Here is a 27420-nt window from a genome sequence, read left to right as displayed (position 1 = left end):
TGTGTGTGTGTGTAGTGTGTGTAGTGTGTGTGGTGTGTGTGTGTAGTGTGTGTGTGTAGTGTGTGTGTGTGTGTAGTGTGTGTTTGTAGTGTGTGTAGTGTGTGTAGTGTGTGTGTGTGGTGTGTGCGTAGTGTGTGGTGTGTGTGTAGTGTAGTGTGTGTAGTGTGTGTGTGCGTTGTGTGTGTAGTTTGTGTGTAGTGTGTGTGTCGTGTGTGTGTGTAGTGCGTGAGTTCACGGCGTCTTACCACAGAGCCGCCGTGGACCACCAGGCGAGGTTGAGGAGGTCCATGAGACTGGGCTGAGAAAAGGGACACATCAAGACAAAGATCCCCCGTGTAGCCTTCAACAAGGTGGAGGGGCAAGTGCTTTTCGCATGCAGCGCCTATGAAGGCCGGAATGGGGCACGATGGGGCGGGTGGCCACCCCCACGCCCGGCCGCCTTTGTCTTCTCAGTGGCGATGTTTATACACCGCACCAGGTTGTCATTTGAGGCTGAGTCGACCTAGGGGAGGCCCAGGACCAGTTCAGATACTCGTCACTGGTGTTGGCCCTGAGCGGAAATCGAACCCAGGGGGGGCCCTTACCGTGTAGCGGTTGGGGGAACCGTGTGGGGGTTCCACGTGGGGGTTGGGGGAACCGTGTAGTAGAGGATGACCGAAATTCGGTTTCGGTGCCAAAAGTTGGCAAATGGCCACTTTCGGCATGCTTTCGGTTTCGGCCGAAAGTCAATTTTTACTTTCGGTTTTGGCCGAAACTGATATTGACGTTCGGTCGTCAACCGAAGATTTATTTTTAGAATATAACGCTAGTGCTAAGTCAGTCGGCGCTAGGCAATCCTATGCGATAGGCTGCATACACACACACGTCAGCAGCAGCTTGCGAGCGAGGTTACAGCCGCAACCATGGTCTGGGGCCGTCAATAAATGACGTCACGCACTTGGGGGGGGCGGGGCAGCGACTGCGTAGCGATTCGTGCGCTGCGCTACGAACCCGGTGGCCCGAGTTCGATTCCCGCTCACGGCCTGTGACAATTATTTGAACCGGTCCTGGGCCTCCCCTAGGTCGACTCAGCCTCAAACGAGTAAGTGGTGTGGTATGTCAACATCGCCACTGGGGAGACGAAGGCGGCCGGCCGTGGTGAATCCAAGTCCCGGGCGAAGCCAGGTAGCAAAGCTCGTGTTTCATCAATCTTGTGATCGGAAACTTCGGTAATATACCTTTTTGTTTCGGTCTTGGTCGAAAGTGAAGTTAAACTTTCGGTTTCGGCCGAAAGTCAAATTTTAACTTTTGTTCTGGTTTCAGTTTCGGTCGGCCTCTACCGTGTAGGGGTACCATGTGGGGGTGCGGGTACCGTGGGGGGCTACCGTGGGGGGGTTGGGGTTACCGTGTGGAGGTGCGTTGCCGTGGAGGCCGAGGTGTTGGCCCGCCGGGGCCCGCACACCGACTGGTAGTCGAAGGACTCGACCTTGGCGTAGAGCGAGGCGTTGAAGAGCGCCGACATGAGGGCACCGTCGATCGTGCCGAAGAAGCTGCCCAACTGCCCCCGGGGGTCGGGGGTCGCGGTCGGGGTTAGTGTTGGGATTGGGGTCAGGGTTCAGGTAAGGTCGTGGATGGGATTCGGGTCAGGGTTGTAGTCAGGTTTGTAATCAGGTGTTGGGATTAAGGGTTAAGATGAAGGTTGGGGTCAGGTCGTGGTTGGGATTGAGGTCAGGGTTCAAGTCAGGTCGTGGTTGGGATTCAAGTCAAAGTTGTGGTCAGTGTTGGAATCAGGGTTGGGGTTGAGGATTAGCATCAGGGTTGGGGTCAGTGTCGAATTTATCAGACAGGGCCCGAGTTGAGGGCAGGGTTGGGGGTCAGTGTTGGGGGTCACGGTTGAAACCAGCATTGGGGGTCAGGGCAAAAGTCAGGGTCGAGGTCAGGGTTGGGGCGGAGAAAGACAACGTGTGTGCGCGTGAGCGACGCGCTCGCAACAAGCGGCTTGTGACGCCCCCCCCCCCCCCGCGTGCGTTCGTCCCCCGGCAGCAGCGGGCGACGCGCGACGGTGGTGGGAAAGGTCGGAGCGGCGCGCGCGTCACAAACCACGTCGTTGCGACGTCGCGTTCGCCCGCTTAGCCCCTCCGAGGCAGGGGGGGGGGGCACGGTGGAGCCGCGTGCCTGGCCAGGGTTCGACGGCCTCCCACTCGTGCAACGGGACGGCCCGGCCAAAGTGATCTAAAACCATCCGGGTATCGTCGCCGTCGTGAGGACTCGTCAGTGCTGACCACCATCCCAACAGGCGCCAGTGTGGACCAGTATCGCTCTCGTCAGGACTCATCAGCATGGTACAGCCATCTGTGTTCACCGCTACCGCCTACTGTCCTGATAAGGAGTGCAGCTGTATTGTTGCGTCACCGCTGCCGGCTGTTGGAGCTTCATAGCTCATCGGTAACCTGCAGTACGTATACATACTCCTATTCTGATTAACGGCAACATGGCCACACGCATTCAGTTGTGCCGAGCTGGTGGTCTGGACAAGGTTGAGCGACATTGGCTTGTCCATCTCTTCCTGCCCCCTTGTTTCTCGTGGCGAGCCGCCATCTCATCTGTCCCCCACACCCTCTCTTCCCGTCTCCCTCCGGATCTCCCTAGTGGGTCTCAGAGTCTAGAGACCTGGTCTCCAGAGGGTCACAGAGTCTAGAGACCTGGTCTCCAGAGGGGCACAGAGTCTAGAGACCTGGTCTCCAGAGGGCCTCAGAGTCTAGAGACCTGGTCTCCAGTGGGTCTCACAGTCTAGAGACCTGGTCTCCAGAGGGTCTCAAGGTCTAGAGACCTGGTCTCCAGAGGGTCACAGAGTCTAGAGACCTGGTCTCCAGAGGGTCACAGAGTCTAGAGACCTGGTCTCCAGAAGGTCTCAGGGTCTAGAGACCTGGTCTCCAGAGGGTCTCAGGGTCTAGAGACCTGGTCTCCAGAGGGTCACAGAGTCTAGAGACCTGGTCTCAAGAGGGTCTCACAGTCTAGAGACCTGGTCTCCAGAGGGTCACAGAGTCTAGAGACCTGGTCTCCAGTGGGTCTCACAGTCTAGAGACCTGGTCTCCAGAGGGTCACAGAGTCTAGAGACCTGGTCTCCAGAGGGTCTCAGAGTCTAGAGACCTGGTCTCCAGTGGGTCTCACAGTCTAGAGACCTGGTCTCCAGAGGGTCTCAGGGTCTAGAGACCTGGTCTCCAGAGGGTCACAGAGTCTAGAGACCTGGTCTCCAGAGGGTCTCAGAGACCAGGCCTCTGTGCAGCAGCCTGAGCAGCAGCCAGCCACTCACTCGGCAGAGTCCAGGTGAACAGGCGGACAAGGTGAGAAGCCACTTCACCTGGCCGTGCAGGTGACAGGTGAGCGAGGTGAGGAGAATAGACCTCACCCGTCTGCACGAGCACGTGTGGTTAATGCAGTACTTGACTCCTTACAAAATGTATCCATTTGGTGTTTTAACATCTTAACACCCGTTATAACGCCTAAAAGGGTAAAACCTATTGTTGTTTTTCTCACTTTGATACTGGCAAAAAAAGGTCTGATAGATACAATTTTCAAAAACGTTGCTTGGGACCGTTAACGTTGCACCTCCTCCTCCTACGGGTTTGCTGTTGAAACCAAATCGATTGTCACATCCACCCCTGACGCGACAGCTTCATTTGTGTTGCTGGGTGGTGGAGGGCTGCAGTTACAACATCAACGTTGCACACGCACGGCCATCTGAACCAACAAGCAGATTATGATTCGGCCGATTCGAGTCATGCGGTCAATCAGAGCGAGTGACTGATTGAGCCAATCAAAAGTTGAATGACCGAGCTAGCAAGTGACTGAATGCGCGAGTGAAGGGGTGAATGGGCTCGTGAGTGTGTGAGTGAGTAAGTGAGCGAGTGGGTGGGTGAGCGAGTGAGTTGGTGAGTGAGTGAGTGAGTTAATGAGTGAGCAAGTTAGCGGTCGGTTTAGTCAGTGGGTGAGCGAGTAAATGATTGAGCGAGTGGGTGGGTGAGCGAGTGAGTGGGTGGGTGAGCGAGCGAGTTAGCCAATGAGCAAGTGAATGAGCGAGTGAGTGGGTGGGTGAGTGAACGAGCAAGTGAGCCGATGAGTGAGTGAATGAGTGATCGAGCAAGTGGGTGAGTGAGCGAGTGAGCGATGAGTGAGTGAATGAGTGAGCGAGCGAGTGATGAGTGAGTGAATGAGTGAGCGAGCGAGTGGGTGAGTGAGCGAGTGAGCGATGAGTGAGTGAATGAGTGAGCGAGCGAGTGGGTAAGTGAGCGAGCGAGTAGCCGGTGAGTGAGTGAATAAGTGAGAGAATGGGTAGGGGTGTGTGAGCAAATGAGCCAGTGAGCAAGTGAATGAGTAGGTGGGCGAGCGAGCAAGCGAGCGAGTGAGTGAGCTGGTGAGCGAGTGTATGAGTGACCGAGTGGGTGGGTGAGCGGGCAAGCGAGCGAGCGGGTGAGAGCCGGCACGCCAGAGGCTCGCCGCTCACCAGGTTCGTGTGCTCCTTGTTGTTGGACAGGACGAGGAAGCCCCCGTCGTCCAGGATGACGCAGAGCAGCTCCTGCACAGACAAACAACGCACGCCAGACAGACAGACGGTCAGAAGGACAGACAGACCATTAAATGAATCGTCTGGTCGACCTTCGCTGACAGTCCGACCGTTCGTACATCTGTCCATCTGTGCGTACATCTGAAAGTCAGTCCGTCTGTCTAACCGTCGATCTGTCCTTCTGTCTGACGTCGATCCAACCGTCTGTCCGACTGTCAGTCTGTCTGTCCGACGGCAGGAGAGCAAAGTAAAACCTGGAGCCGGTCTCATGGAGCCGGCTCCACATGCGGGCGAGAGTCACCTCGCTGGAGCCCTCGCAGTCCATCTCACAGCTGCTCGATCCGTACGTCCTGAAGCCATCGCACTGGACACAGACACACAGACACACAGACACACAGAGACACAGAGACACACAGACACACACACGGACACACACAGACACACACAGACACACACAGACACACCGATACACAGACACACAGACACACACACGGACACACACACAGACACACAGACACACACAGACAGACACAGACACACCGATACACAGACACACAGACACACACAGACACACAAACACACACAGACACACCGATACACAGACACACACAGACACACAAAAACACAGACACACAGACACACCGATACACAGACACACACAGACACACAGACACACACAAACACACGGATAAACAGACACACAGACACACAGACACACAGACACACCGACACACAGATACACAGACGTACACAGACACACAGACACACCGATACACAAACACACACAGACACACAGACACACGTGCAGATGGACACACAGACACACACACAGGGACACATGGACATAAGGACACAAGGACATACAGACACGCGGAAATAAATACACAAATAAATAAATAAACTCACATCAGATATTGTTTGGGTCTTTCGGTAAAGTCACGTAGATCGGTTGAAAGAAAATAACAAAAAACTACGACGTTTCTATCACAACACAAGCGATCATCAGGAGAAAAAAAATATCCACCGCACGTTTCGACGTCGAATAGCGGCCCGGGCAGGCGGGCAAGCGAGCAGACAGGGGAAAGAGTGGGTGAGTAAGTGAGAGGGCAAGTGAGCGAGCGAGCAAGCGGACAGGCAGGCGGGTGAGCGGGTGAGCAGGCGGGGGAACAGACGGGGAGCGTGCGGGGGAACGGGCGGACAGGCAGGCGGGGGAACGGGCGGGCGGGCGAGCGTGCGGGGGAACGGGCGAGCGGGCGCGGGCCGGCGTCAAATGTCTCCGAGGTCAAGCCTGCCGATGAGAACAGAGAGCGCCGTGGCCTTTCGGGATGGGCGCTCCGCAAAATAAAGGAGAGGCAGCGGCTGACATTTGGCGACGGAAATTTCCAGCGGCGGGCGCTTGGCTCGGTGTGTTTGTGCGACGTTCGCCCCCCCCCCCCCCCCGACGAGCCCTCCCCCCGCCCCCCACCGCCCACCACACGGGGCACCTTCCCACGCTAATCCAATGCAAAGCCCCGTTAATTAAAACTCCCGGTCTATAAAGTCCCCGTCTTCATTAGGGCTCAGCTCTGTACGCCGCCCAAGGGCAGCCCTCTCCCTGCCACCGCAGTGCCCCAACATCATCATCAGCATCATCATTGTCAGCAGCATCGTCATCAGCAGAAACATCGTCAGCAGCAGCATCATCATCAACAAAAACATTATCAGCAGCAGCATCATTAGTAGCATCAGCAGCAGCATCGTCGACAGCAGCAGCATCATAAGTAGCATCAGCAGCAGCATCGTCGACAGCAGCAGCAGCATTATCATCATCAGCAGCAGTATCATCAGCAGCAGCATCGTCGGCAGCAGTATCATCATCAACAACAACATTATACTGGTAGGAACCACCTGGTTCCACCAGATCACAGGGGATTATTGTGTCCGTCCGTCCGTCGTGGAGGGAGGGGCTGGGTGGGGATGGTGGGGCTGGGTGGGGGGGGTGGGAGGGGTGGGGCTGGGTGGGGAGGGGCTGGGTGGGGAGGGTGGGGCTGGGTGGGGGGTGGGAGGGGTGGGGCTGGGTGGGGAGGGGCTGGTCACCCCGTGGTGCCCTTATAAAACTCAACGTTTAACCTACTCATGCCGGCTTGTGCCCGCCCTCACAGTCGGGCATATTTGCGGAATACACCACGCCGCCGTTGACCTTGGCCATTGACCGAGCAACCCAACGTTCCTACCAGCTCCCTCCGCAGGAATGTGTTCAGGAGCAGCATCATTAGCATCAGCAGCATCATCAACAACATCATCATCAGCAGCAGCATAATTTGCAGCAGCAGCATCATCAGCATCATCGGCAACAGCATCATTAGTAGCATCTTCAACTGCTGCTGATGATGGTGGTTTGACTGTGACGCAACGAGCAGTGTTACTCTCGTACGGCGGAGCGAGTGGGGGGATGCTGCCCTTAACCGAGTCCACCAGAAGGGCTCTCGGAGGTAGCTCTGTGATATCCACTTCCACGCGTTCCGTTCTGCGTGGGCCAGAGTGCCACGCTAAGAAGAGGATCTCAGAGGGAGCTCTGTGATATCCACTCCCACGCGTTTCGTTCTGCGTGGGCCAGAGTGCCACGCGCAGAAGGGGATCTCAGAGGGAGCTCTGCGGTATCCGCTTTGTCGTGCCGTGCGACGCCGCGACGCCGGGGTGCGTTTGAGGAAATCCACAGGAGGAGGCCCTCGCGGCCCCAACCGGCGGGGCCTGCGGGGGCCCACGGCAGCGGGGGGGGGGGCCCGGGAGGCCGAGGCGCCGCAGCTCACCGTGTCCTGGCCACCGCCGCCACCGCCGCCCGCCGCTGTGCGGTTCGTCGCCAGGATCTTGAACTTTGACGTCCAGGCCTCGACGTCCAACTTGACCCCGACGACTGCCGCCGAGAGAGAGGGGGGCGGGGCGGGGAGGGGATACAGGCAGAGAGCCACACGCGAGCGAAGGCAAAGGTCCCCCGTGTAGCATTAACAGGCTGTTGGGGCAAGTGTTGTTGGCGGATGGCACCTACGAGGGACGGCACAGCGCACGACGGGGGTGGCGGTGGTGTGGGCAGCGCCGCGCCCGGCCGCCTTTGTCTCCCCCCACCCCCCCCCCCCCCACCAGTGGTGATGCTTACACGGCGTGCCGAGGACTCATTTGAGGCCCAGTCGAAAGACTGGTTTACGATTAGATGTCTCATAACTAGGCAGTAGCAGCCCCCTTGAAGCCCAGTAATTATTTATATTGATATCTATTGATATATTGTTCATTAATGTCAAGCCCTACATTTAAAAGGCTTACTAACCCAGCTTAATTACCACTCACTCTAAGTAAGTCTATGGCTCTCTGTGCGAGTCTATGGGTCTCTGTGTGAGATTATGGGTCTCTGTGTGAGTCTATGGGTCTCTGTGTGAGTCTATGGGTCTCTGTGTGAGTTTGTGGGTCTCTGTGTGAGTCTATGGGTCTCTGTGTGAGTCTATGGGTCTCTATATGAGTCTATGGGTCTCTGTGTGAGTCGATGGGTCTCTGTGTGGGTCGATGGGTCTCTGTGTGAGTCTATGGGTCTCTGTGTGAGTCTATGGGTCTCTGTGTGAATCTATGGGTCTCTGTGTGAGTCTATGGGTCTCTGTGTGAGTTTGTGGGTCTCTGTGTGAGTCTAGGGGTCTCTGTGTGAGTCTATTGGTATCTATGCGGCTCGGCGTCCCTCTGACAAGGCCGCTGTGAACCGTTGGGGTGGGGGGGGTGGTGCCCCCCATGTGCGTGCGTCTGCCCACCTGCGGGCTTCAGGGTGTGCTCGTTGAAGGTGAGCTCGATCGCCCGGCTCGACAGGATGCCGCCCTGCGGAGCTGCAAAACGACGTCGCGGGCATCACGGCCGCACAGCGCCCTCATCGACACCGATCGCTACCGCGGCGCTGAACCACCGTGGTGGAAATGATGAAGATGATGATAACAAAGAGCATAACGAGGTCCACGCCCGTCCGCTTAACTCACGGTGTGTGGACGTTAAAGATTGCGTGACGTTAATGACTCCCCCATGACGGTTGTGGTGGTGGGGAGCGAGTGAATGAGTGGATAGTGGTTGTGGTGGGTAGCAAGTGAGTGGATAGTGGTTGTGGTGGTGGCGAGTGAGTGGACAGTGGTTGTGGTGGTGGCGAGTGAGTGGATAGTGGTTGTGGTGGTGGCGAGTGAGTGAATAATGGTTGTGGTGGGGAGTGAGTGAGTGGGTAGTGGTTGTGGTGGTGGTGAGTGAGTGGATAGTGGTTGTGGTGGCGAGTGAGTGGATAGTGGTTGTGGTGGTGGTGAGTGAGTGGATAGTGGTTGTGGTGGTGAGTGAGTGGATAGTGGTTGTGGTGGTGGTGAGTGAGTGGATAGTGGTTGTGGTGGCGAGTGAGTGGATAGTGGTTGTGGTGGGAAGCGAGTGAGTGGATAGTGGTTGTTGTGGTGGTGGCGAGTGGATAGTGGTTGTGGTGGCAAGTGAGTGAGTGGATAGTGGTTGTGGTGGCGAGTGAGTGAGTGGATAGTGGTTGTGGTGGTGGTGAGTGAGTGGATAGTGGTTGTGGTGGTGGCGAGTGAGTGGATAGTGGTTGTGGTGGTGGCGAGTGAGTGGATAGTGGTTGTGGTGGTGGTGAGTGAGTGGATAGTCGTTGTGGTGGCGAGTGAGTGGATAGTGGTTGTGGTGGGTAGCGAGTGAGTGGATAGTGGTTGTTGTGGTGGTGGCGAGTGAGTGAGTGGATAGTGGTTGTGGTGGCAAGTGAGTGAGTGGATAGTGGTTGTGGTAGTGGTTAGTGAGTGGATAGTGGTTGTGGTGGTGGTGAGTGAGTGGATAGTGGTTGTGGTGGTGGTGAGTGAGTGGATAGTGGTTGTGATGGTGAGTGAGTGGATAGTGGTTGTGGTGGTGGTGAGTGAGTGGATAGTGGTTGTGGTGGTGAGTGAGTGGATAGTGGTTGTGGTGAGTAGCGAGTGAGTGGATAGTGGTTGTGGTGGTGAGTGGATAGTGGTTGTGGTGGGTAGCGAGTGAGTGGATAGTGGTTGTGGTGGGTAGTGAGTGAGTGGATAGTGGTTGTGGTGGTGGCGAGTGAGTGGATAGTGGTTGTGGTGGTGGCGAGTGAGTGCGTGGATAGTGGTTGTGGTGGTGGCGAGTAAGTGGATAGTAGTTGTGGTGGTGGCGAGTGAGTGGATAGTGGTTGTGGTGGTGGCGAGTGAGTGGATAGTGGTTGTGGTGGTGGCGAGTGAGTGGATAGTGGTTGTGGTGGTGGCGAGTGAGTGGATAGTGGTTGTGGTGGTGGCGAGTGAGTGGATAGTGGTTGTGGTGGTGGCGAGTGAGTGAATAGCGGCTGTGGCAATGGCTGTGGCGACCGTACATTTGAGCGTGGGCGCCCGGTAGACGAAGCCCGCATTGTCGAGGCTGCGCTTGTAGTAGCTGGCGTTGTATGGCTCCGGCTCCTCCAGCCAGTCGCTGGCCAGGCTGGGTGGGGGTGGGGGGGGGGCACAGGGGGTGGCACGGAAACAGCTGTCAAGTCTCAGAACACAAGAGGCCGGGATGAGTCTCATGGCGCGAGTGACCTAGAGTCACTAGGATGACAATCAGACTGAGTAGAGATGATCAGACAAAGTAGAGACCACACAGAGTAGAGACCAGACAGAATAGAGACCAGACAGAGTAGATACCAGACAGAGTAGAGACCAGACAGAGTGGAGACCAGACATAGTAGAGACCAGACAGAGTAGAGACCAGACAGAGTAGAGACCAGACAGAGTGGAGACCAGACAGAGTAGAGACCAGACAGAGTGGAGACCAGACAGAGTAGAGACCAGACAGAGTAGAGACCAGACATAGTAGAGACCAGACAAAGTAGATACCAGACAGAGTAGAGACCAGACATGGTGGAGACCAGACAGAGTAGAGACCAGACAGAGTGGAGACCAGACAGAGTAGAAACCAGACAAAGTAGAGACCAGACATGGTGGAAACCAGACAGAGTAGAGACCAGACAGAGTGGAGACCAGACAGAGTAAATACCAGACAGAGTAGAGACCAGACAGAGTAGAGACCAGACAGAGTAGAGACCAGACAGAGCGGAGACGACCAGACAGAGTAGAAAGGACCAGAAAGAGTGGAGACCAGACAGAGTAGAGACCAAACAGAGTGGAGACCAGACAGAGTAGAGACCAGACAGAGTAGAGGTCAGACAGAGTAGAGACCAGACCGAGTAGAGACCAGAGAGAGTAGAGACCAGACAGAGTAGAGACCAGACCGAGTAGAGACCAGAGCGAGTAGAGACCAGACAGAGTAAAGACCAGACAGAGTAGAGACCAGACAGAGTAGAGGCCAGACATAGTAGAGACCAGGCAGAGTAGAGACCAGACAGAGCGGAGACGACCAGACAGAGTGGAAAGGACCAGGCAGAGTTCAGAGCAGAGAGGACCAGGCAGAACTGTTGCGAGCAGAGAGGACCGCACAGAGAGAGCTCCGTACCCGTATGAGAACACTCGCGTCACTCCGGCATCGGTCGCCACGAACACAGCCTGGATACCGAATCTGTCGATGCACAAAGATCCCCCGCAAAGTCTTCAAAAGACTGCTGGGGCAAATGCCATTAGCGAGCAGCAAATACGGAAGCCAGCGCGAAGCACAAGGGTGTCGTGTGTAGCGAGTGTTGTGGGTGTAGTGTGTGTTGTGGGTGTAGTGAGTGTTGTGGGTGTAGTGAGTGTCGTGGGTGTAGTAAGTGTCGTGGGTGTAGTGTGTGTTGTGGGTGTAGTGAGTGTTGTGGGTGTAGTGGGTGTCGTGTGTAGTGAGTGTCGTGGGTGTAGTGTGTGTTGTGGGTGTAGTGTGTGTTGTGGGTGTAGTGAGTGTTGTGGGTGTAGTGTGTGTTGTGGGTGTAGTGAGTGTCGTGGGTGAAGTGAGTGGTGTGGGTGTAGTGAGTGGTGTGGGTGTAGTGAGTGTCGTGGGTGTAGTGAGTGGTGTGGGTGTAGTGAGTGTCGTGGGTGTAGTGAGTGGTGTGGGTGTAGTGAGTGTCGTGGGTGTAGTGAGTGTTGTGGGTGTAGTGAGTGGTGTGGGTGTAGTGAGTGTCGTGGGTGTAGTGAGTGTCGTGGGTGTAGTGAGTGGTGTGGGTGTAGTGAGTGTCGTGGGTGTAGTGAGTGTTGTGGGTGTAGTGAGTGTCGTGGGTGTCGTGAGTGTTGTGGGTGTAGTGAGGGTCGTGGGTGTTGTGAGTGTCGTGGGTGTAGTGAGTGTCGTGGGTGTAGTGAGTGGTGTGGGTGTAGTGAGTGTTGTGGGTGTAGTGAGTGTCGTGGGTGTAGTGAGTGTTGTGGGTGTAGTGAGTGTCGTGGGTGTAGTGAGTGGTGTGGGTGTAGTGTGTGTTGTGGGTGTAGTGAGTGTTGTGGGTGTAGTGAGTGTCGTGGGTGTAGTAAGTGTCGTGGGTGTAGTGTGTGTTGTGGGTGTAGTGAGTGTTGTGGGTGTAGTGGGTGTCGTGTGTAGTGAGTGTCGTGGGTGTAGTGTGTGTTGTGGGTGTAGTGTGTGTTGTGGGTGTAGTGAGTGTTGTGGGTGTAGTGTGTGTTGTGGGTGTAGTGAGTGTCGTGGGTGTAGTGAGTGGTGTGGGTGTAGTGAGTGGTGTGGGTGTAGTGAGTGTCGTGGGTGTAGTGAGTGGTGTGGGTGTAGTGAGTGTCGTGGGTGTAGTGAGTGGTGTGGGTGTAGTGAGTGTCGTGGGTGTAGTGAGTGTTGTGGGTGTAGTGAGTGGTGTGGGTGTAGTGAGTGTCGTGGGTGTAGTGAGTGTCGTGGGTGTAGTGAGTGGTGTGGGTGTAGTGAGTGTCGTGGGTGTAGTGAGTGTTGTGGGTGTAGTGAGTGTCGTGGGTGTCGTGAGTGTTGTGGGTGTAGTGAGGGTCGTGGGTGTTGTGAGTGTCGTGGGTGTAGTGAGTGTCGTGGGTGTAGTGAGTGGTGTGGGTGTAGTGAGTGTTGTGGGTGTAGTGAGTGTCGTGGGTGTAGTGAGTGTTGTGGGTGTAGTGAGTGTCGTGGGTGTAGTGAGTGGTGTGGGTGTAGTGAGTGGTGTGGGTGTAGTGAGTGGTGTGGGTGTAGTGAGTGTTGTGGGTGTAGTGAGTGTCATGGGTGTAGTGAGTGTCGTGGGTGTAGTGAGGGTCGTGGGTGTAGTGAGTGTCGTGGGTGTAGTGAGTGGTGTGGGTGTAGTGAGTGGTGTGGGTGTAGTGAGTGGTGTGGGTGTAGTGAGTGTTGTGGGTGTAGTGAGTGGTGTGGGTGTAGTGAGTGTCGTGGGTGTAGTGAGTGTTGTGGGTGTAGTGAGGGTCGTGGGTGTAGTGAGTGTCGTGGGTGGAGTGAGTGGTGTGGGTGTAGTGAGTGGTGTGGGTGTAGTGAGTGTCGTGGGTGTAGTGAGTGGTGTGGGTGTAGTGAGTGTCGTGGGTGTAGTGAGTGGTGTGGGTGTAGTGAGTGTCGTGGGTGTAGTGAGTGTTGTGGGTGTAGTGAGTGGTGTGGGTGTAGTGAGTGTCGTGGGTGTAGTGAGTGTCGTGGGTGTAGTGAGTGGTGTGGGTGTAGTGAGTGTCGTGGGTGTAGTGAGTGTTGTGGGTGTAGTGAGTGTCGTGGGTGTCGTGAGTGTTGTGGGTGTAGTGAGGGTCGTGGGTGTTGTGAGTGTCGTGGGTGTAGTGAGTGTCGTGGGTGTAGTGAGTGGTGTGGGTGTAGTGAGTGTTGTGGGTGTAGTGAGTGTCGTGGGTGTAGTGAGTGTTGTGGGTGTAGTGAGTGTCGTGGGTGTAGTGAGTGGTGTGGGTGTAGTGAGTGGTGTGGGTGTAGTGAGTGGTGTGGGTGTAGTGAGTGTTGTGGGTGTAGTGAGTGTCGTGGGTGTAGTGAGTGTCGTGGGTGTAGTGAGGGTCGTGGGTGTAGTGAGTGTCGTGGGTGTAGTGAGTGGTGTGGGTGTAGTGAGTGGTGTGGGTGTAGTGAGTGGTGTGGGTGTAGTGAGTGTTGTGGGTGTAGTGAGTGGTGTGGGTGTAGTGAGTGTCGTGGGTGTAGTGAGTGTTGTGGGTGTAGTGAGGGTCGTGGGTGTAGTGAGTGTCGTGGGTGGAGTGAGTGGTGTGGGTGTAGTGTGTGGTGTGGGTGTAGTGAGTGGGGTGGGTATAGTGAGTATCGTGGGTGTAGTGAGTGTCGTGGGTGTAGTGAGGGTCGTGGGTGTAGTGAGGGTCGTGGGTGTAGTGAGTGTCGTGGGTGTAGTGAGTGTCGTGGGTGTAGTGAGTGTCGTGGGTGTAGTGAGTGTCGTGGGTGTAGTGAGTGTCGTGGGTGTAGTGGGTGTCGTGGGTGTAGTGAGTGTCGTGGGTGTAGTGAGGGTCGTGGGTGTAGTGAGTGTCGTGGGTGTAGTGAGTGTCGTGGATGTAGTGAGTGGCGTGGGTGTAGTGAGTGTCGTGGGTGTAGTGAGGGTCGTGGGTGTAGTGAGTGTCGTGGGTGTAGTGAGTGTCGTGGGTGTAGTGAGTGTCGTGGGTGTAGTGAGGGTCGTGGGTGTAGTGAGTGTCGTGGGTGTAGTGAGTGTCGTGGGTGTAGTGAGTGTCGTGGGTGTAGTGAGTGTCGTGGGTGTAGTGAGGGTCGTGGGTGTAGTGAGTGTCGTGGGTGTAGTGAGTGGTGTGGGTGTAGTGAGTGTCGTGGGTGTAGTGAGTGGTGTGGGTGTAGTGAGTGTCGTGGGTGTAGTGAGTGGTGTGGGTGTAGTGAGTGTCGTGGGTGTAGTGAGTGTCGTGGGTGTAGTGAGTGTTGTGGGTGTAGTGAGTGTCGTGGGTGTAGTGAGTGTTGTGGGTGTAGTGAGGGTCGTGGGTGTAGTGAGTGTCGTGGGTGTAGTGAGTGCTGTGGGTGTAGTGAGGGTCGTGGGTGTAGTGAGTGGTGTGGGTGTAGTGAGTGGTGTGGGTGTAGTGAGTGTCGTGGGTGTAGTGAGTGTTGTGGGTGTAGTGAGTGTCGTGGGTGTAGTGAGTGTCGTGGGTGTAGTGAGTGTCGTGGGTGTAGTGAGTCTTGTGGGTGTAGTGAGTGTCGTGGGTGTAGTAAGTGGTGTGGGTGTAGTGAGTGTCGTGGGTGTAGTGAGTGTCGTGGGTGTAGTGAGTGTCGTGGGTGTAGTGAGTCTTGTGGGTGTAGTGAGTGTCGTGGGTGTAGTGAGTGTCGTGGGTGTAGTAAGTGGTGTGGGTGTAGTGAGTGTCGTGGGTGTAGTGAGTGTCGTGGGTGTAGTGAGTGTCGTGGGTGTAGTGAGTGTCGTGGGTGTAGTGAGTGTCGTGGGTGTAGTAAGTGGTGTGGGTGTAGTGTGTGTCGTGGGTGTAGTGAGTGTCGTGGGTGTAGTGAGTGTTGTGGGTGTAGTGAGTGTCGTGGGTGTAGTGAGTGCCGTGGGTGTAGTGAGTGTCGTGGGTGTAGTGAGTATCGTGGGTGTAGTGAGTGTCGTGAGTGTAGTGAGTGTCGTGGGTGTAGTGAGTGCCGTGGGTGTAGTGAGTGTCGTGGGTGTAGTGAGTGTAGTGAGTGTTGTGGGTGTAGTGAGTGTCGTGGGTGTAGTGAGTGGTGTGGGTGTAGTGAGTGTTGTGGGTGTAGTGAGTGTCGTGGGTGTAGTGAGTGTCGTGGGTGTAGTGAGTGTCGTGGGTGTAGTGAGTGTCGTGGGTGTAGTGAGTGTCGTGGGTGTAGTGAGTGTCGTGGGTGTAGTGAGTGTCGTGGGTGTAGTGAGTGTCGTGGGTGTAGTGAGTGTCGTGGGTGTAGTGAGTGTCGTGGGTGTAGTGAGTGTTGTGAGTGTAGTGAGTGTCGTGGGTGTAGTGAGTATCGTGGGTGTAGTGAGTGTTGTGAGTGTAGTGAGTGTCGTGGGTGTAGTGAGTGTCGTGGGTGTAGTGAGTGGTGTGGGTGTAGTGAGTGTCGTGGGTGTAGTGAGTGTCGTGGGTGTAGTGAGCTTCGTGGGTGTAGTGAGTGTCGTGGGTGTAGTGAGTGGTGTGGGTGTAGTGAGTGTCGTGGGTGAAGTGAGTGGTGTGGGTGTAGTGAGTGTCGTGGGTGTAGTGAGTGTCGTGGGTGTAGTGAGTGTCGTGGGTGTAGTGAGTGGTGTGGGTGAAGTGAGTGTCGTGGGTGTAGTGAGTGTCGTGGGTGTAGTGAGTGTCGTGGGTGTAGTGGGTGTCGTGGGTGTAGTGAGTGTCGTGGGTGTAGTGAGGGTCGTGGGTGTAGTGAGTGTCGTGGGTGTAGTGAGTGTCGTGGGTGTAGTGAGTGGCGTGGGTGTAGTGAGTGTCGTGGGTGTAGTGAGGGTCGTGGGTGTAGTGAGTGTTGTGGGTGTAGTGAGTGTCGTGGGTGTAGTGAGTGTCGTGGGTGTAGTGAGGGTTGTGGGTGTAGTGAGTGTCGTGGGTGTAGTGAGTGTCGTGGGTGTAGTGAGTGTCGTGGGTGTAGTGAGTGTCGTGGGTGTAGTGAGGGTCGTGGGTGTAGTGAGTGTCGTGGGTGTAGTGAGTGGTGTGGGTGTAGTGAGTGGTGTGGGTGTAGTGAGTGTCGTGGGTGTAGTGAGTGTCGTGGGTGTAGTGAGGGTCGTGGGTGTAGTGAGTGTCGTGGGTGTAGTGAGTGGTGTGGGTGTAGTGAGTGTCGTGGGTGTAGTGAGTGGTGTGGGTGTAGTGAGTGTCGTGGGTGTAGTGAGTGTCGTGGGTGTAGTGAGTGGTGTGGGTGTAGTGAGTGTCGTGGGTGTAGTGAGTGTCGTGGGTGTAGTGAGTGTCGTGGGTGTAGTGAGTGTCGTGGGTGTAGTGAGTGTCGTGGGTGTAGTGAGTGTTGTGGGTGTAGTGAGGGTCGTGGGTGTAGTGAGTGTCGTGGGTGTAGTGAGTGTTGTGGGTGTAGTGAGGGTCGTGGGTGTAGTGAGTGTCGTGGGTGTAGTGAGTGGTGTGGGTGTAGTGAGTGTCGTGGGTGTAGTGAGTGTTGTGGGTGTAGTGAGTGTCGTGGGTGTAGTGAGTGTCGTGGGTGTAGTGAGTGTCGTGGGTGTAGTGAGTCTTGTGGGTGTAGTGAGTGTCGTGGGTGTAGTAAGTGGTGTGGGTGTAGTGAGTGTCGTGGGTGTAGTGAGTGTCGTGGGTGTAGTGAGTGTCGTGGGTGTAGTGAGTCTTGTGGGTGTAGTGAGTGTCGTGGGTGTAGTGAGTGTCGTGGGTGTAGTAAGTGGTGTGGGTGTAGTGAGTGTCGTGGGTGTAGTGAGTGTCGTGGGTGTAGTGAGTGTCGTGGGTGTAGTGAGTGTCGTGGGTGTAGTGAGTGTCGTGGGTGTAGTGAGTGTCGTGGGTGTAGTGAGTGTCGTGGGTGTAGTAAGTGGTGTGGGTGTAGTGTGTGTCGTGGGTGTAGTGAGTGTCGTGGGTGTAGTGAGTGTTGTGGGTGTAGTGAGTGTCGTGGGTGTAGTGAGTGCCGTGGGTGTAGTGAGTGTCGTGGGTGTAGTGAGTATCGTGGGTGTAGTGAGTGTCGTGGGTGTAGTGAGTGTCGTGGGTGTAGTGAGTGTCGTGGGTGTAGTGAGTGTCGTGGGTGTAGTGAGTGTAGTGGGTGCAGTGAGTGTCGTGGGTGTAGTGAGTGTCGTGGGTGTAGTGAGTGGTGTGGGTGTAGTGAGTGTTGTGGGTGTAGTGAGTGTCGTGGGTGTAGTGAGTGTCGTGGGTGTAGTGAGTGTCGTGGGTGTAGTGAGTGTCGTGGGTGTAGTGAGTGTCGTGGGTGTAGTGAGTGTCGTGGGTGTAGTGAGTGTCGTGGGTGTAGTGAGTGTCGTGGGTGTAGTGAGTGTCGTGGGTGTAGTGAGTGTTGTGAGTGTAGTGAGTGTCGTGGGTGTAGTGAGTATCGTGGGTGTAGTGAGTATCGTGGGTGTAGTGAGTGTTGTGAGTGTAGTGAGTGTCGTGGGTGTAGTGAGTGTCGTGGGTGTAGTGAGTGGTGTGGGTGTAGTGAGTGTCGTGGGTGTAGTGAGCTTCGTGGGTGTAGTGAGTGTCGTGGGTGTAGTGAGTGGTGTGGGTGTAGTGAGTGTCGTGGGTGTAGTGAGTGGTGTGGGTGTAGTGAGTGTCGTGGGTGTAGTGAGTGTCGTGGGTGTAGTGAGTGTCGTGGGTGTAGTGAGTGGTGTGGGTGAAGTGAGTGTCGTGGGTGTAGTGAGTGTCGTGGGTGTAGTGAGTGTCGTGGGTGTAGTGAGTGTCGTGGGTGTAGTGAGTGTCGTGGGTGTAGTGAGTGGTGTGGGTGTAGTGAGTGTCGTGGGTGTAGTGAGTGTCGTGGGTGTAGTGAGTGTCGTGGGTGTAGTGAGTGTCGTGGGTGTAGTGAGTGTCGTGGGTGTAGTGAGTGTCGTGGGTGTAGTGAGTGTCGTGGGTGTAGTGAGTGTCGTGGGTGTAGTGAGTGGTGTGGGTGTAGTGAGTGGTGTGGGTGTAGTGAGTGTCGTGGGTGTAGTGAGTGTCGTGGGTGTAGTGAGTGTCGTGGGTGTAGTGAGTGTCGTGGGTGTAGTGAGTGGTGTGGGTGTAGTGAGTGTCGTGGGTGTAGTGAGTGGTGTGGGTGTAGTGAGTGTCGTGGGTGTAGTGAGTGTCGTGGGTGTAGTGAGTGGTGTGGGTGTAGTGAGTGTCGTGGGTGTAGTGAGTGTCGTGGGTGTAGTGAGTGTTGTGGGTGTAGTGAGTGGTGTGGGTGTAGTGAGTGGTGTGGGTGTAGTGAGTGGTGTGGGTGTAGTGAGTGGTGTGGGTGTAGTGAGTGTCGTGGGTGTAGTGAGTGGTGTGGGTGTAGTGAGTGGTGTGGGTGTAGTGAGGGTCGTGGGTGTAGTGAGTGGTGTGGGTGTAGTGAGTGTCGTGGGTGTAGTGAGTGGTGTGGGTGTAGTGAGGGTCGTGGGTGTAGTGAGTGGTGTGGGTGTAGTGAGGGTCGTGGGTGTAGTGAGTGGTGTGGGTGTAGTGAGTGGTGTGGGTGTAGTGAGTGTCGTGGGTGTAGTGAGTGTCATGGGTGTAGTGAGTGTCGTGGGTGTAGTGAGTGTCGTGGGTGTAGTGAGTGTCGTGGGTGTAGTGAGTGTTGTGGGTGTAGTGAGTGGTGTGGGTGTAGTGAGTGGTGTGGGTGTAGTGAGTGGTGTGGGTGTAGTGAGGGTCGTGGGTGTAGTGAGTGGTGTGGGTGTAGTGAGTGGTGTGGGTGTAGTGAGTGTTGTGGGTGTAGTGAATGTCATGGGTGTAGTGAGTGTCGTGGGTGTAGTGAGTGTCGTGGGTGTAGTGAGTGGTGTGGGTGTAGTGAGTGTTGTGGGTGTAGTGAGTGGTGTGGGTGTAGTGAGTGGTGTGGGTGTAGTGAGTGTTGTGGGTGTAGTGAGTGTCGTGGGTGTAGTGAGTGGTGTGGGTGTAGTGAGTGGTGTGGGTGTAGTGAGTGTTGTGGGTGTAGTGAGTGTCGTGGGTGTAGTGAGTGGTGTGGGTGTAGTGAGTCTTGTGGGTGTAGTGAGTGGTGTGGGTGTAGTGAGTGGTGTGGGTGTAGTGAGTGGTGTGGGTGTAGCGAGTGGTGTGGGTGTAGTGAGTGGTGTGGGTGTAGTGAGTGGTGTGGGTGTAGTGAGTGTCGTGGGTGTAGTGAGTGTCGTGGGTGTAGTGATTGTCGTGGGTGTCGTGGGTGTAGTGAGTGTCGTGGGTGTAGTGAGTGTCGTGGGTGTAGTGAGTGTCGTGGGTGTAGTGAGTGGTGTGGGTGTAGTGAGTGTCGTGGGTGTAGTGAGTGGTGTGGGTGTAGTGAGTGGTGTGGGTGTAGTGAGTGTCGTGGGTGTAGTGAGTGTCGTGGGTGTAGTGAGTGTCATGGGTGTAGTGAGTGTCGTGGGTGTAGTGAGTGTCGTGGGTGTAGTGAGTGGTGTGGGTGTAGTGAGTGTCGTGGGTGTAGTGAGTGGTGTGGGTGTAGTGAGTGTCGTGGGTGTAGTGAGTGTCGTGGGTGTAGTGAGTGGTGTGGGTGTAGTGAGTGTCGTGGGTGTAGTGAGTGTCGTGGGTGTAGTGAGTGTCGTGGGTGTAGTGAGTGTTGTGGGTGTAGTGAGTGGTGTGGGTGTAGTGAGTGGTGTGGGTGTAGTGAGTGGTGTGGGTGTAGTGAGTGTCGTGGGTGTAGTGAGTGGTGTGGGTGTAGTGAGTGGTGTGGGTGTAGTGAGGGTCGTGGGTGTAGTGAGTGGTGTGGGTGTAGTGAGTGGTGTGGGTGTAGTGAGTGGTGTGGGTGTAGTGAGGGTCGTGGGTGTAGTGAGTGGTGTGGGTGTAGTGAGTGTCGTGGGTGTAGTGAGTGGTGTGGGTGTAGTGAGTGGTGTGGGTGTAGTGAGTGTCGTGGGTGTAGTGAGTGTCGTGGGTGTAGTGAGTGGTGTGGGTGTAGTGAGTGTCGTGGGTGTAGTGAGTGTCGTGGGTGTAGTGAGTGTTGTGGGTGTAGTGAGTGGTGTGGGTGTAGTGAGTGGTGTGGGTGTAGTGAGTGGTGTGGGTGTAGTGAGTGTCGTGGGTGTAGTGAGTGGTGTGGGTGTAGTGAGTGGTGTGGGTGTAGTGAGGGTCGTGGGTGTAGTGAGTGGTGTGGGTGTAGTGAGTGTCGTGGGTGTAGTGAGTGGTGTGGGTGTAGTGAGGGTCGTGGGTGTAGTGAGTGGTGTGGGTGTAGTGAGGGTCGTGGGTGTAGTGAGTGGTGTGGGTGTAGTGAGTGGTGTGGGTGTAGTGAGTGTTGTGGGTGTAGTGAGTGTCGTGGGTGTAGTGAGTGGTGTGGGTGTAGTGAGTGGTGTGGGTGTAGTGAGTGTTGTGGGTGTAGTGAGTGTCGTGGGTGTAGTGAGTGGTGTGGGTGTAGTGAGTCTTGTGGGTGTAGTGAGTGGTGTGGGTGTAGTGAGTGGTGTGGTGTAGTGAGTGGTGTGGGTGTAGTGAGTGGTGTGGGTGTAGTGAGTGGTGTGGGTGTAGTGAGTGGTGTGGGTGTAGTGAGTGGTGTGGGTGTAGTGAGTGGTGTGGGTGTAGTGAGTGGTGTGGGTGTAGTGAGTGTTGTGGGTGTAGTGAGTGGTGTGGGTGTAGTGAGTGGTGTGGGTGTAATGAGTGGTGTGGGTGTAGTGAGTGGTGTGGGTGTAGTGAGTGGTGTGGGTGTAGTGAGTGTCGTGGGTGTAGTGAGTGGTGTGGGTGTAGTGAGTGTTGTGGGTGTAGTGAGTGTCGTGGGTGTAGTGAGTGTCGTGGGTGTAGTGAGTGGTGTGGGTGTAGTGAGTCTTGTGGGTGTAGTGAGTGGTGTGGGTGTAGTGAGTGGTGTGGGTGTAGTGAGTGGTGTGGGTGTAGTGAGTAGTGTGGGTGTAGTGAGTGGTGTGGGTGTAGTGAGTGGTGTGGGTGTAGTGAGTGGTGTGGGTGTAGTGAGTGGTGTGGGTGTAGTGAGGGTCGTGGGTGTACTGAGTGGTGTGGGTGTAGTGAGTGTTGTGGGTGTAGTGAGTGGTGTGGGTGTAGTGAGTGGTTTGGGTGTAGTGAGGGTCGTGGGTGTAGTGAGTGGTGTGGGTGTAGTGAGTGGTGTGGGTGTAGTGAGTGGTGTGGGTGTAGTGAGTGGTGTGGGTGTAGTGAGTGTCGTGGGTGTAGTGAGTGTCGTGGGTGTAGTGAGTGGTGTGGGTGTAGTGAGTGTCGTGGGTGTAGTGAGGGTCGTGGGTGTAGTGAGTAGTGTGGGTGTAGTGAGTGGTGTGGGTGTAGTGAGTGGTGTGGGTGTAGTGAGTGGTGTGGGTGTAGTGAGGGTCGTGGGTGTAGTGAGTGGTGTGGGTGTAGTGAGGGTCGTGGGTGTACTGAGTGGTGTGGGTGTAGTGAGTGTTGTGGGTGTAGTGAGTGGTGTGGGTGTAGTGAGTGGTTTGGGTGTAGTGAGGGTCGTGGGTGTAGTGAGTGGTGTGGGTGTAGTGAGTGGTGTGGGTGTAGTGAGTGGTGTGGGTGTAGTGAGTGGTGTGGGTGTAGTGAGTGTCGTGGGTGTAGTGAGTGTCGTGGGTGTAGTGAGTATCGTGGGTGTAGTGAGTATCGTGGGTGTAGTGAGTGTCGTGGGTGTAGTGAGTGTCGTGGGTGTAGTGGGTGTAGTGAGTGGTGTGGGTGTAGTGAGTGTCGTGGGTGTAGTGAGTATCGTGGGTGTAGTGAGTGTCGTGGGTGTAGTGAGTGTCGTGGGTGTAGTGAGTGTCGTGGGTGTAGTGAGTGTCGTGGGTGTAGTGAGTGTCGTGGGTGTAGTGAGTGTCGTGGGTGTAGTGAGTGGTGTGGGTGTAGTGAGTGTTGTGGGTGTAGTGAGTGTCGTGGGTGTAGTGAGTGTCGTGGGTGTAGTGAGTGTCGTGGGTGTAGTGAGTGGTGTGGGTGTAGTGAGTGTTGTGAGTGTAGTGAGGGTCGTGGGTGTAGTGAGTGTCGTGGGTGTAGTGAGTGTCGTGGGTGTAGTGAGTGTCGTGGGTGTAGTGAGGGTCGTGGGTGTAGTGAGTGTCGTGGGTGTAGTGAGTGGTGTGGGTGTAGTGAGTGGTGTGGGTGTAGTGAGTGTCGTGGGTGTAGTGAGTGTCGTGGGTGTAGTGAGGGTCGTGGGTGTAGTGAGTGTCGTGGGTGTAGTGAGTGGTGTGGGTGTAGTGAGTGTCGTGGGTGTAGTGAGTGGTGTGGGTGTAGTGAGTGTCGTGGGTGTAGTGAGTGTCGTGGGTGTAGTGAGTGGTGTGGGTGTAGTGAGTGTCGTGGGTGTAGTGAGTGTCGTGGGTGTAGTGAGTGTCGTGGGTGTAGTGAGTGTCGTGGGTGTAGTGAGTGTCGTGGGTGTAGTGAGTGTTGTGGGTGTAGTGAGGGTCGTGGGTGTAGTGAGTGTCGTGGGTGTAGTGAGTGTTGTGGGTGTAGTGAGGGTCGTGGGTGTAGTGAGTGTCGTGGGTGTAGTGAGTGGTGTGGGTGTAGTGAGTGTCGTGGGTGTAGTGAGTGTTGTGGGTGTAGTGAGTGTCGTGGGTGTAGTGAGTGTCGTGGGTGTAGTGAGTGTCGTGGGTGTAGTGAGTCTTGTGGGTGTAGTGAGTGTCGTGGGTGTAGTAAGTGGTGTGGGTGTAGTGAGTGTCGTGGGTGTAGTGAGTGTCGTGGGTGTAGTGAGTGTCGTGGGTGTAGTGAGTCTTGTGGGTGTAGTGAGTGTCGTGGGTGTAGTGAGTGTCGTGGGTGTAGTAAGTGGTGTGGGTGTAGTGAGTGTCGTGGGTGTAGTGAGTGTCGTGGGTGTAGTGAGTGTCGTGGGTGTAGTGAGTGTCGTGGGTGTAGTGAGTGTCGTGGGTGTAGTGAGTGTCGTGGGTGTAGTGAGTGTCGTGGGTGTAGTAAGTGGTGTGGGTGTAGTGTGTGTCGTGGGTGTAGTGAGTGTCGTGGGTGTAGTGAGTGTTGTGGGTGTAGTGAGTGTCGTGGGTGTAGTGAGTGCCGTGGGTGTAGTGAGTGTCGTGGGTGTAGTGAGTATCGTGGGTGTAGTGAGTGTCGTGGGTGTAGTGAGTGTCGTGGGTGTAGTGAGTGTCGTGGGTGTAGTGAGTGTCGTGGGTGTAGTGAGTGTCGTGGGTGCAGTGAGTGTCGTGGGTGTAGTGAGTGTCGTGGGTGTAGTGAGTGGTGTGGGTGTAGTGAGTGTTGTGGGTGTAGTGAGTGTCGTGGGTGTAGTGAGTGTCGTGGGTGTAGTGAGTGTCGTGGGTGTAGTGAGTGTCGTGGGTGTAGTGAGTGTCGTGGGTGTAGTGAGTGTCGTGGGTGTAGTGAGTGTCGTGGGTGTAGTGAGTGTCGTGGGTGTAGTGAGTGTCGTGGGTGTAGTGAGTGTTGTGAGTGTAGTGAGTGTCGTGGGTGTAGTGAGTATCGTGGGTGTAGTGAGTATCGTGGGTGTAGTGAGTGTTGTGAGTGTAGTGAGTGTCGTGGGTGTAGTGAGTGTCGTGGGTGTAGTGAGTGGTGTGGGTGTAGTGAGTGTCGTGGGTGTAGTGAGCTTCGTGGGTGTAGTGAGTGTCGTGGGTGTAGTGAGTGGTGTGGGTGTAGTGAGTGTCGTGGGTGTAGTGAGTGTCGTGGGTGTAGTGAGTGTCGTGGGTGTAGTGAGTGGTGTGGGTGAAGTGAGTGTCGTGGGTGTAGTGAGTGTCGTGGGTGTAGTGAGTGTCGTGGGTGTAGTGAGTGTTGTGAGTGTAGTGAGTGTCGTGGGTGTAGTGAGTATCGTGGGTGTAGTGAGTATCGTGGGTGTAGTGAGTGTTGTGAGTGTAGTGAGTGTCGTGGGTGTAGTGAGTGTCGTGGGTGTAGTGAGTGGTGTGGGTGTAGTGAGTGTCGTGGGTGTAGTGAGCTTCGTGGGTGTAGTGAGTGTCGTGGGTGTAGTGAGTGGTGTGGGTGTAGTGAGTGTCGTGGGTGTAGTGAGTGTCGTGGGTGTAGTGAGTGTCGTGGGTGTAGTGAGTGGTGTGGGTGAAGTGAGTGTCGTGGGTGTAGTGAGTGTCGTGGGTGTAGTGAGTGTCGTGGGTGTAGTGAGTGTCGTGGGTGTAGTGAGTGTCGTGGGTGTAGTGAGTGGTGTGGGTGTAGTGAGTGGTGTGGGTGTAGTGAGTGTCGTGGGTGTAGTGAGTGTCGTGGGTGTAGTGAGTGTCGTGGGTGTAGTGAGTGTCGTGGGTGTAGTGAGTGTCGTGGGTGTAGTGAGTGTCGTGGGTGTAGTGAGTGTCGTGGGTGTAGTGAGTGTCGTGGGTGTAGTGAGTGGTGTGGGTGTAGTGAGTGGTGTGGGTGTAGTGAGTGTCGTGGGTGTAGTGAGTGTCGTGGGTGTAGTGAGTGTCGTGGGTGTAGTGAGTGTCGTGGGTGTAGTGAGTGGTGTGGGTGTAGTGAGTGTCGTGGGTGTAGTGAGTGGTGTGGGTGTAGTGAGTGTCGTGGGTGTAGTGAGTGTCGTGGGTGTAGTGAGTGGTGTGGGTGTAGTGAGTGTCGTGGGTGTAGTGAGTGTCGTGGGTGTAGTGAGTGTTGTGGGTGTAGTGAGTGGTGTGGGTGTAGTGAGTGGTGTGGGTGTAGTGAGTGGTGTGGGTGTAGTGAGTGGTGTGGGTGTAGTGAGTGTCGTGGGTGTAGTGAGTGGTGTGGGTGTAGTGAGTGGTGTGGGTGTAGTGAGGGTCGTGGGTGTAGTGAGTGGTGTGGGTGTAGTGAGTGTCGTGGGTGTAGTGAGTGGTGTGGGTGTAGTGAGGGTCGTGGGTGTAGTGAGTGGTGTGGGTGTAGTGAGGGTCGTGGGTGTAGTGAGTGGTGTGGGTGTAGTGAGTGGTGTGGGTGTAGTGAGTGTCGTGGGTGTAGTGAGTGTCATGGGTGTAGTGAGTGTCGTGGGTGTAGTGAGTGTCGTGGGTGTAGTGAGTGTCGTGGGTGTAGTGAGTGTTGTGGGTGTAGTGAGTGGTGTGGGTGTAGTGAGTGGTGTGGGTGTAGTGAGTGGTGTGGGTGTAGTGAGGGTCGTGGGTGTAGTGAGTGGTGTGGGTGTAGTGAGTGGTGTGGGTGTAGTGAGTGTTGTGGGTGTAGTGAATGTCATGGGTGTAGTGAGTGTCGTGGGTGTAGTGAGTGTCGTGGGTGTAGTGAGTGGTGTGGGTGTAGTGAGTGTTGTGGGTGTAGTGAGTGGTGTGGGTGTAGTGAGTGGTGTGGGTGTAGTGAGTGTTGTGGGTGTAGTGAGTGTCGTGGGTGTAGTGAGTGGTGTGGGTGTAGTGAGTGGTGTGGGTGTAGTGAGTGTTGTGGGTGTAGTGAGTGTCGTGGGTGTAGTGAGTGGTGTGGGTGTAGTGAGTCTTGTGGGTGTAGTGAGTGGTGTGGGTGTAGTGAGTGGTGTGGGTGTAGTGAGTGGTGTGGGTGTAGCGAGTGGTGTGGGTGTAGTGAGTGGTGTGGGTGTAGTGAGTGGTGTGGGTGTAGTGAGTGTCGTGGGTGTAGTGAGTGTCGTGGGTGTAGTGATTGTCGTGGGTGTCGTGGGTGTAGTGAGTGTCGTGGGTGTAGTGAGTGTCGTGGGTGTAGTGAGTGTCGTGGGTGTAGTGAGTGGTGTGGGTGTAGTGAGTGTCGTGGGTGTAGTGAGTGGTGTGGGTGTAGTGAGTGGTGTGGGTGTAGTGAGTGTCGTGGGTGTAGTGAGTGTCGTGGGTGTAGTGAGTGTCATGGGTGTAGTGAGTGTCGTGGGTGTAGTGAGTGTCGTGGGTGTAGTGAGTGGTGTGGGTGTAGTGAGTGTCGTGGGTGTAGTGAGTGGTGTGGGTGTAGTGAGTGTCGTGGGTGTAGTGAGTGTCGTGGGTGTAGTGAGTGGTGTGGGTGTAGTGAGTGTCGTGGGTGTAGTGAGTGTCGTGGGTGTAGTGAGTGGTGTGGGTGTAGTGAGTGGTGTGGGTGTAGTGAGTGTCGTGGGTGTAGTGAGTGTCGTGGGTGTAGTGAGTGTCGTGGGTGTAGTGAGTGTCGTGGGTGTAGTGAGTGTCGTGGGTGTAGTGAGTGTCGTGGGTGTAGTGAGTGTCGTGGGTGTAGTGAGTGTCGTGGGTGTAGTGAGTGGTGTGGGTGTAGTGAGTGGTGTGGGTGTAGTGAGTGTCGTGGGTGTAGTGAGTGTCGTGGGTGTAGTGAGTGTCGTGGGTGTAGTGAGTGTCGTGGGTGTAGTGAGTGGTGTGGGTGTAGTGAGTGTCGTGGGTGTAGTGAGTGGTGTGGGTGTAGTGAGTGTCGTGGGTGTAGTGAGTGTCGTGGGTGTAGTGAGTGGTGTGGGTGTAGTGAGTGTCGTGGGTGTAGTGAGTGTCGTGGGTGTAGTGAGTGTTGTGGGTGTAGTGAGTGGTGTGGGTGTAGTGAGTGGTGTGGGTGTAGTGAGTGGTGTGGGTGTAGTGAGTGGTGTGGGTGTAGTGAGTGTCGTGGGTGTAGTGAGTGGTGTGGGTGTAGTGAGTGGTGTGGGTGTAGTGAGGGTCGTGGGTGTAGTGAGTGGTGTGGGTGTAGTGAGTGTCGTGGGTGTAGTGAGTGGTGTGGGTGTAGTGAGGGTCGTGGGTGTAGTGAGTGGTGTGGGTGTAGTGAGGGTCGTGGGTGTAGTGAGTGGTGTGGGTGTAGTGAGTGGTGTGGGTGTAGTGAGTGTCGTGGGTGTAGTGAGTGTCATGGGTGTAGTGAGTGTCGTGGGTGTAGTGAGTGTCGTGGGTGTAGTGAGTGTCGTGGGTGTAGTGAGTGTTGTGGGTGTAGTGAGTGGTGTGGGTGTAGTGAGTGGTGTGGGTGTAGTGAGTGGTGTGGGTGTAGTGAGGGTCGTGGGTGTAGTGAGTGGTGTGGGTGTAGTGAGTGGTGTGGGTGTAGTGAGTGTTGTGGGTGTAGTGAATGTCATGGGTGTAGTGAGTGTCGTGGGTGTAGTGAGTGTCGTGGGTGTAGTGAGTGGTGTGGGTGTAGTGAGTGTTGTGGGTGTAGTGAGTGGTGTGGGTGTAGTGAGTGGTGTGGGTGTAGTGAGTGTTGTGGGTGTAGTGAGTGTCGTGGGTGTAGTGAGTGGTGTGGGTGTAGTGAGTGTCGTGGGTGTAGTGAGTGTCGTGGGTGTAGTGAGTGTCGTGGGTGTAGTGAGTGTCGTGGGTGTAGTGAGTGGTGTGGGTGTAGTGAGTGGTGTGGGTGTAGTGAGTGTCGTGGGTGTAGTGAGTGTCGTGGGTGTAGTGAGTGTCGTGGGTGTAGTGAGTGTCGTGGGTGTAGTGAGTGGTGTGGGTGTAGTGAGTGTCGTGGGTGTAGTGAGTGGTGTGGGTGTAGTGAGTGTCGTGGGTGTAGTGAGTGTCGTGGGTGTAGTGAGTGGTGTGGGTGTAGTGAGTGTCGTGGGTGTAGTGAGTGTCGTGGGTGTAGTGAGTGTTGTGGGTGTAGTGAGTGGTGTGGGTGTAGTGAGTGGTGTGGGTGTAGTGAGTGGTGTGGGTGTAGTGAGTGGTGTGGGTGTAGTGAGTGTCGTGGGTGTAGTGAGTGGTGTGGGTGTAGTGAGTGGTGTGGGTGTAGTGAGGGTCGTGGGTGTAGTGAGTGGTGTGGGTGTAGTGAGTGTCGTGGGTGTAGTGAGTGGTGTGGGTGTAGTGAGGGTCGTGGGTGTAGTGAGTGGTGTGGGTGTAGTGAGGGTCGTGGGTGTAGTGAGGGTCGTGGGTG

General features: G+C 55.5%; 1 protein-coding gene across 1 annotated transcript in view; it reads right to left on the bottom strand.

Annotated features, from left to right (window-relative positions):
• The window catches only part of LOC144731862 (voltage-dependent calcium channel subunit alpha-2/delta-2-like), a 159639-nt gene that overhangs the window by 21578 nt on the left and 110641 nt on the right, over positions 1-27420 (bottom strand). Inside the window, exons 26-33 of the mRNA XM_078613161.1 lie at positions 11018-11080; positions 9903-10006; positions 8314-8385; positions 7333-7436; positions 4845-4907; positions 4484-4555; positions 1385-1537; positions 246-298 (exon numbers count right to left, since the gene is read on the bottom strand). Of these exons, the coding sequence (XP_078469287.1) occupies positions 246-298; positions 1385-1537; positions 4484-4555; positions 4845-4907; positions 7333-7436; positions 8314-8385; positions 9903-10006; positions 11018-11080 (684 nt within the window). The remainder of the gene's footprint in view (positions 1-245; positions 299-1384; positions 1538-4483; positions 4556-4844; positions 4908-7332; positions 7437-8313; positions 8386-9902; positions 10007-11017; positions 11081-27420) is intronic.

The sequence above is a fragment of the Lampetra planeri genome, chromosome 40 (assembly GCF_965212315.1).
Source record: "Lampetra planeri chromosome 40, kcLamPlan1.2.h2, whole genome shotgun sequence".
Lineage (NCBI taxonomy): Eukaryota > Metazoa > Chordata > Hyperoartia > Petromyzontiformes > Petromyzontidae > Lampetra > Lampetra planeri.
The sequence above is the reverse complement of the archived record's forward strand: the minus strand, read 5'-3'. Positions and strand labels throughout refer to the sequence as shown.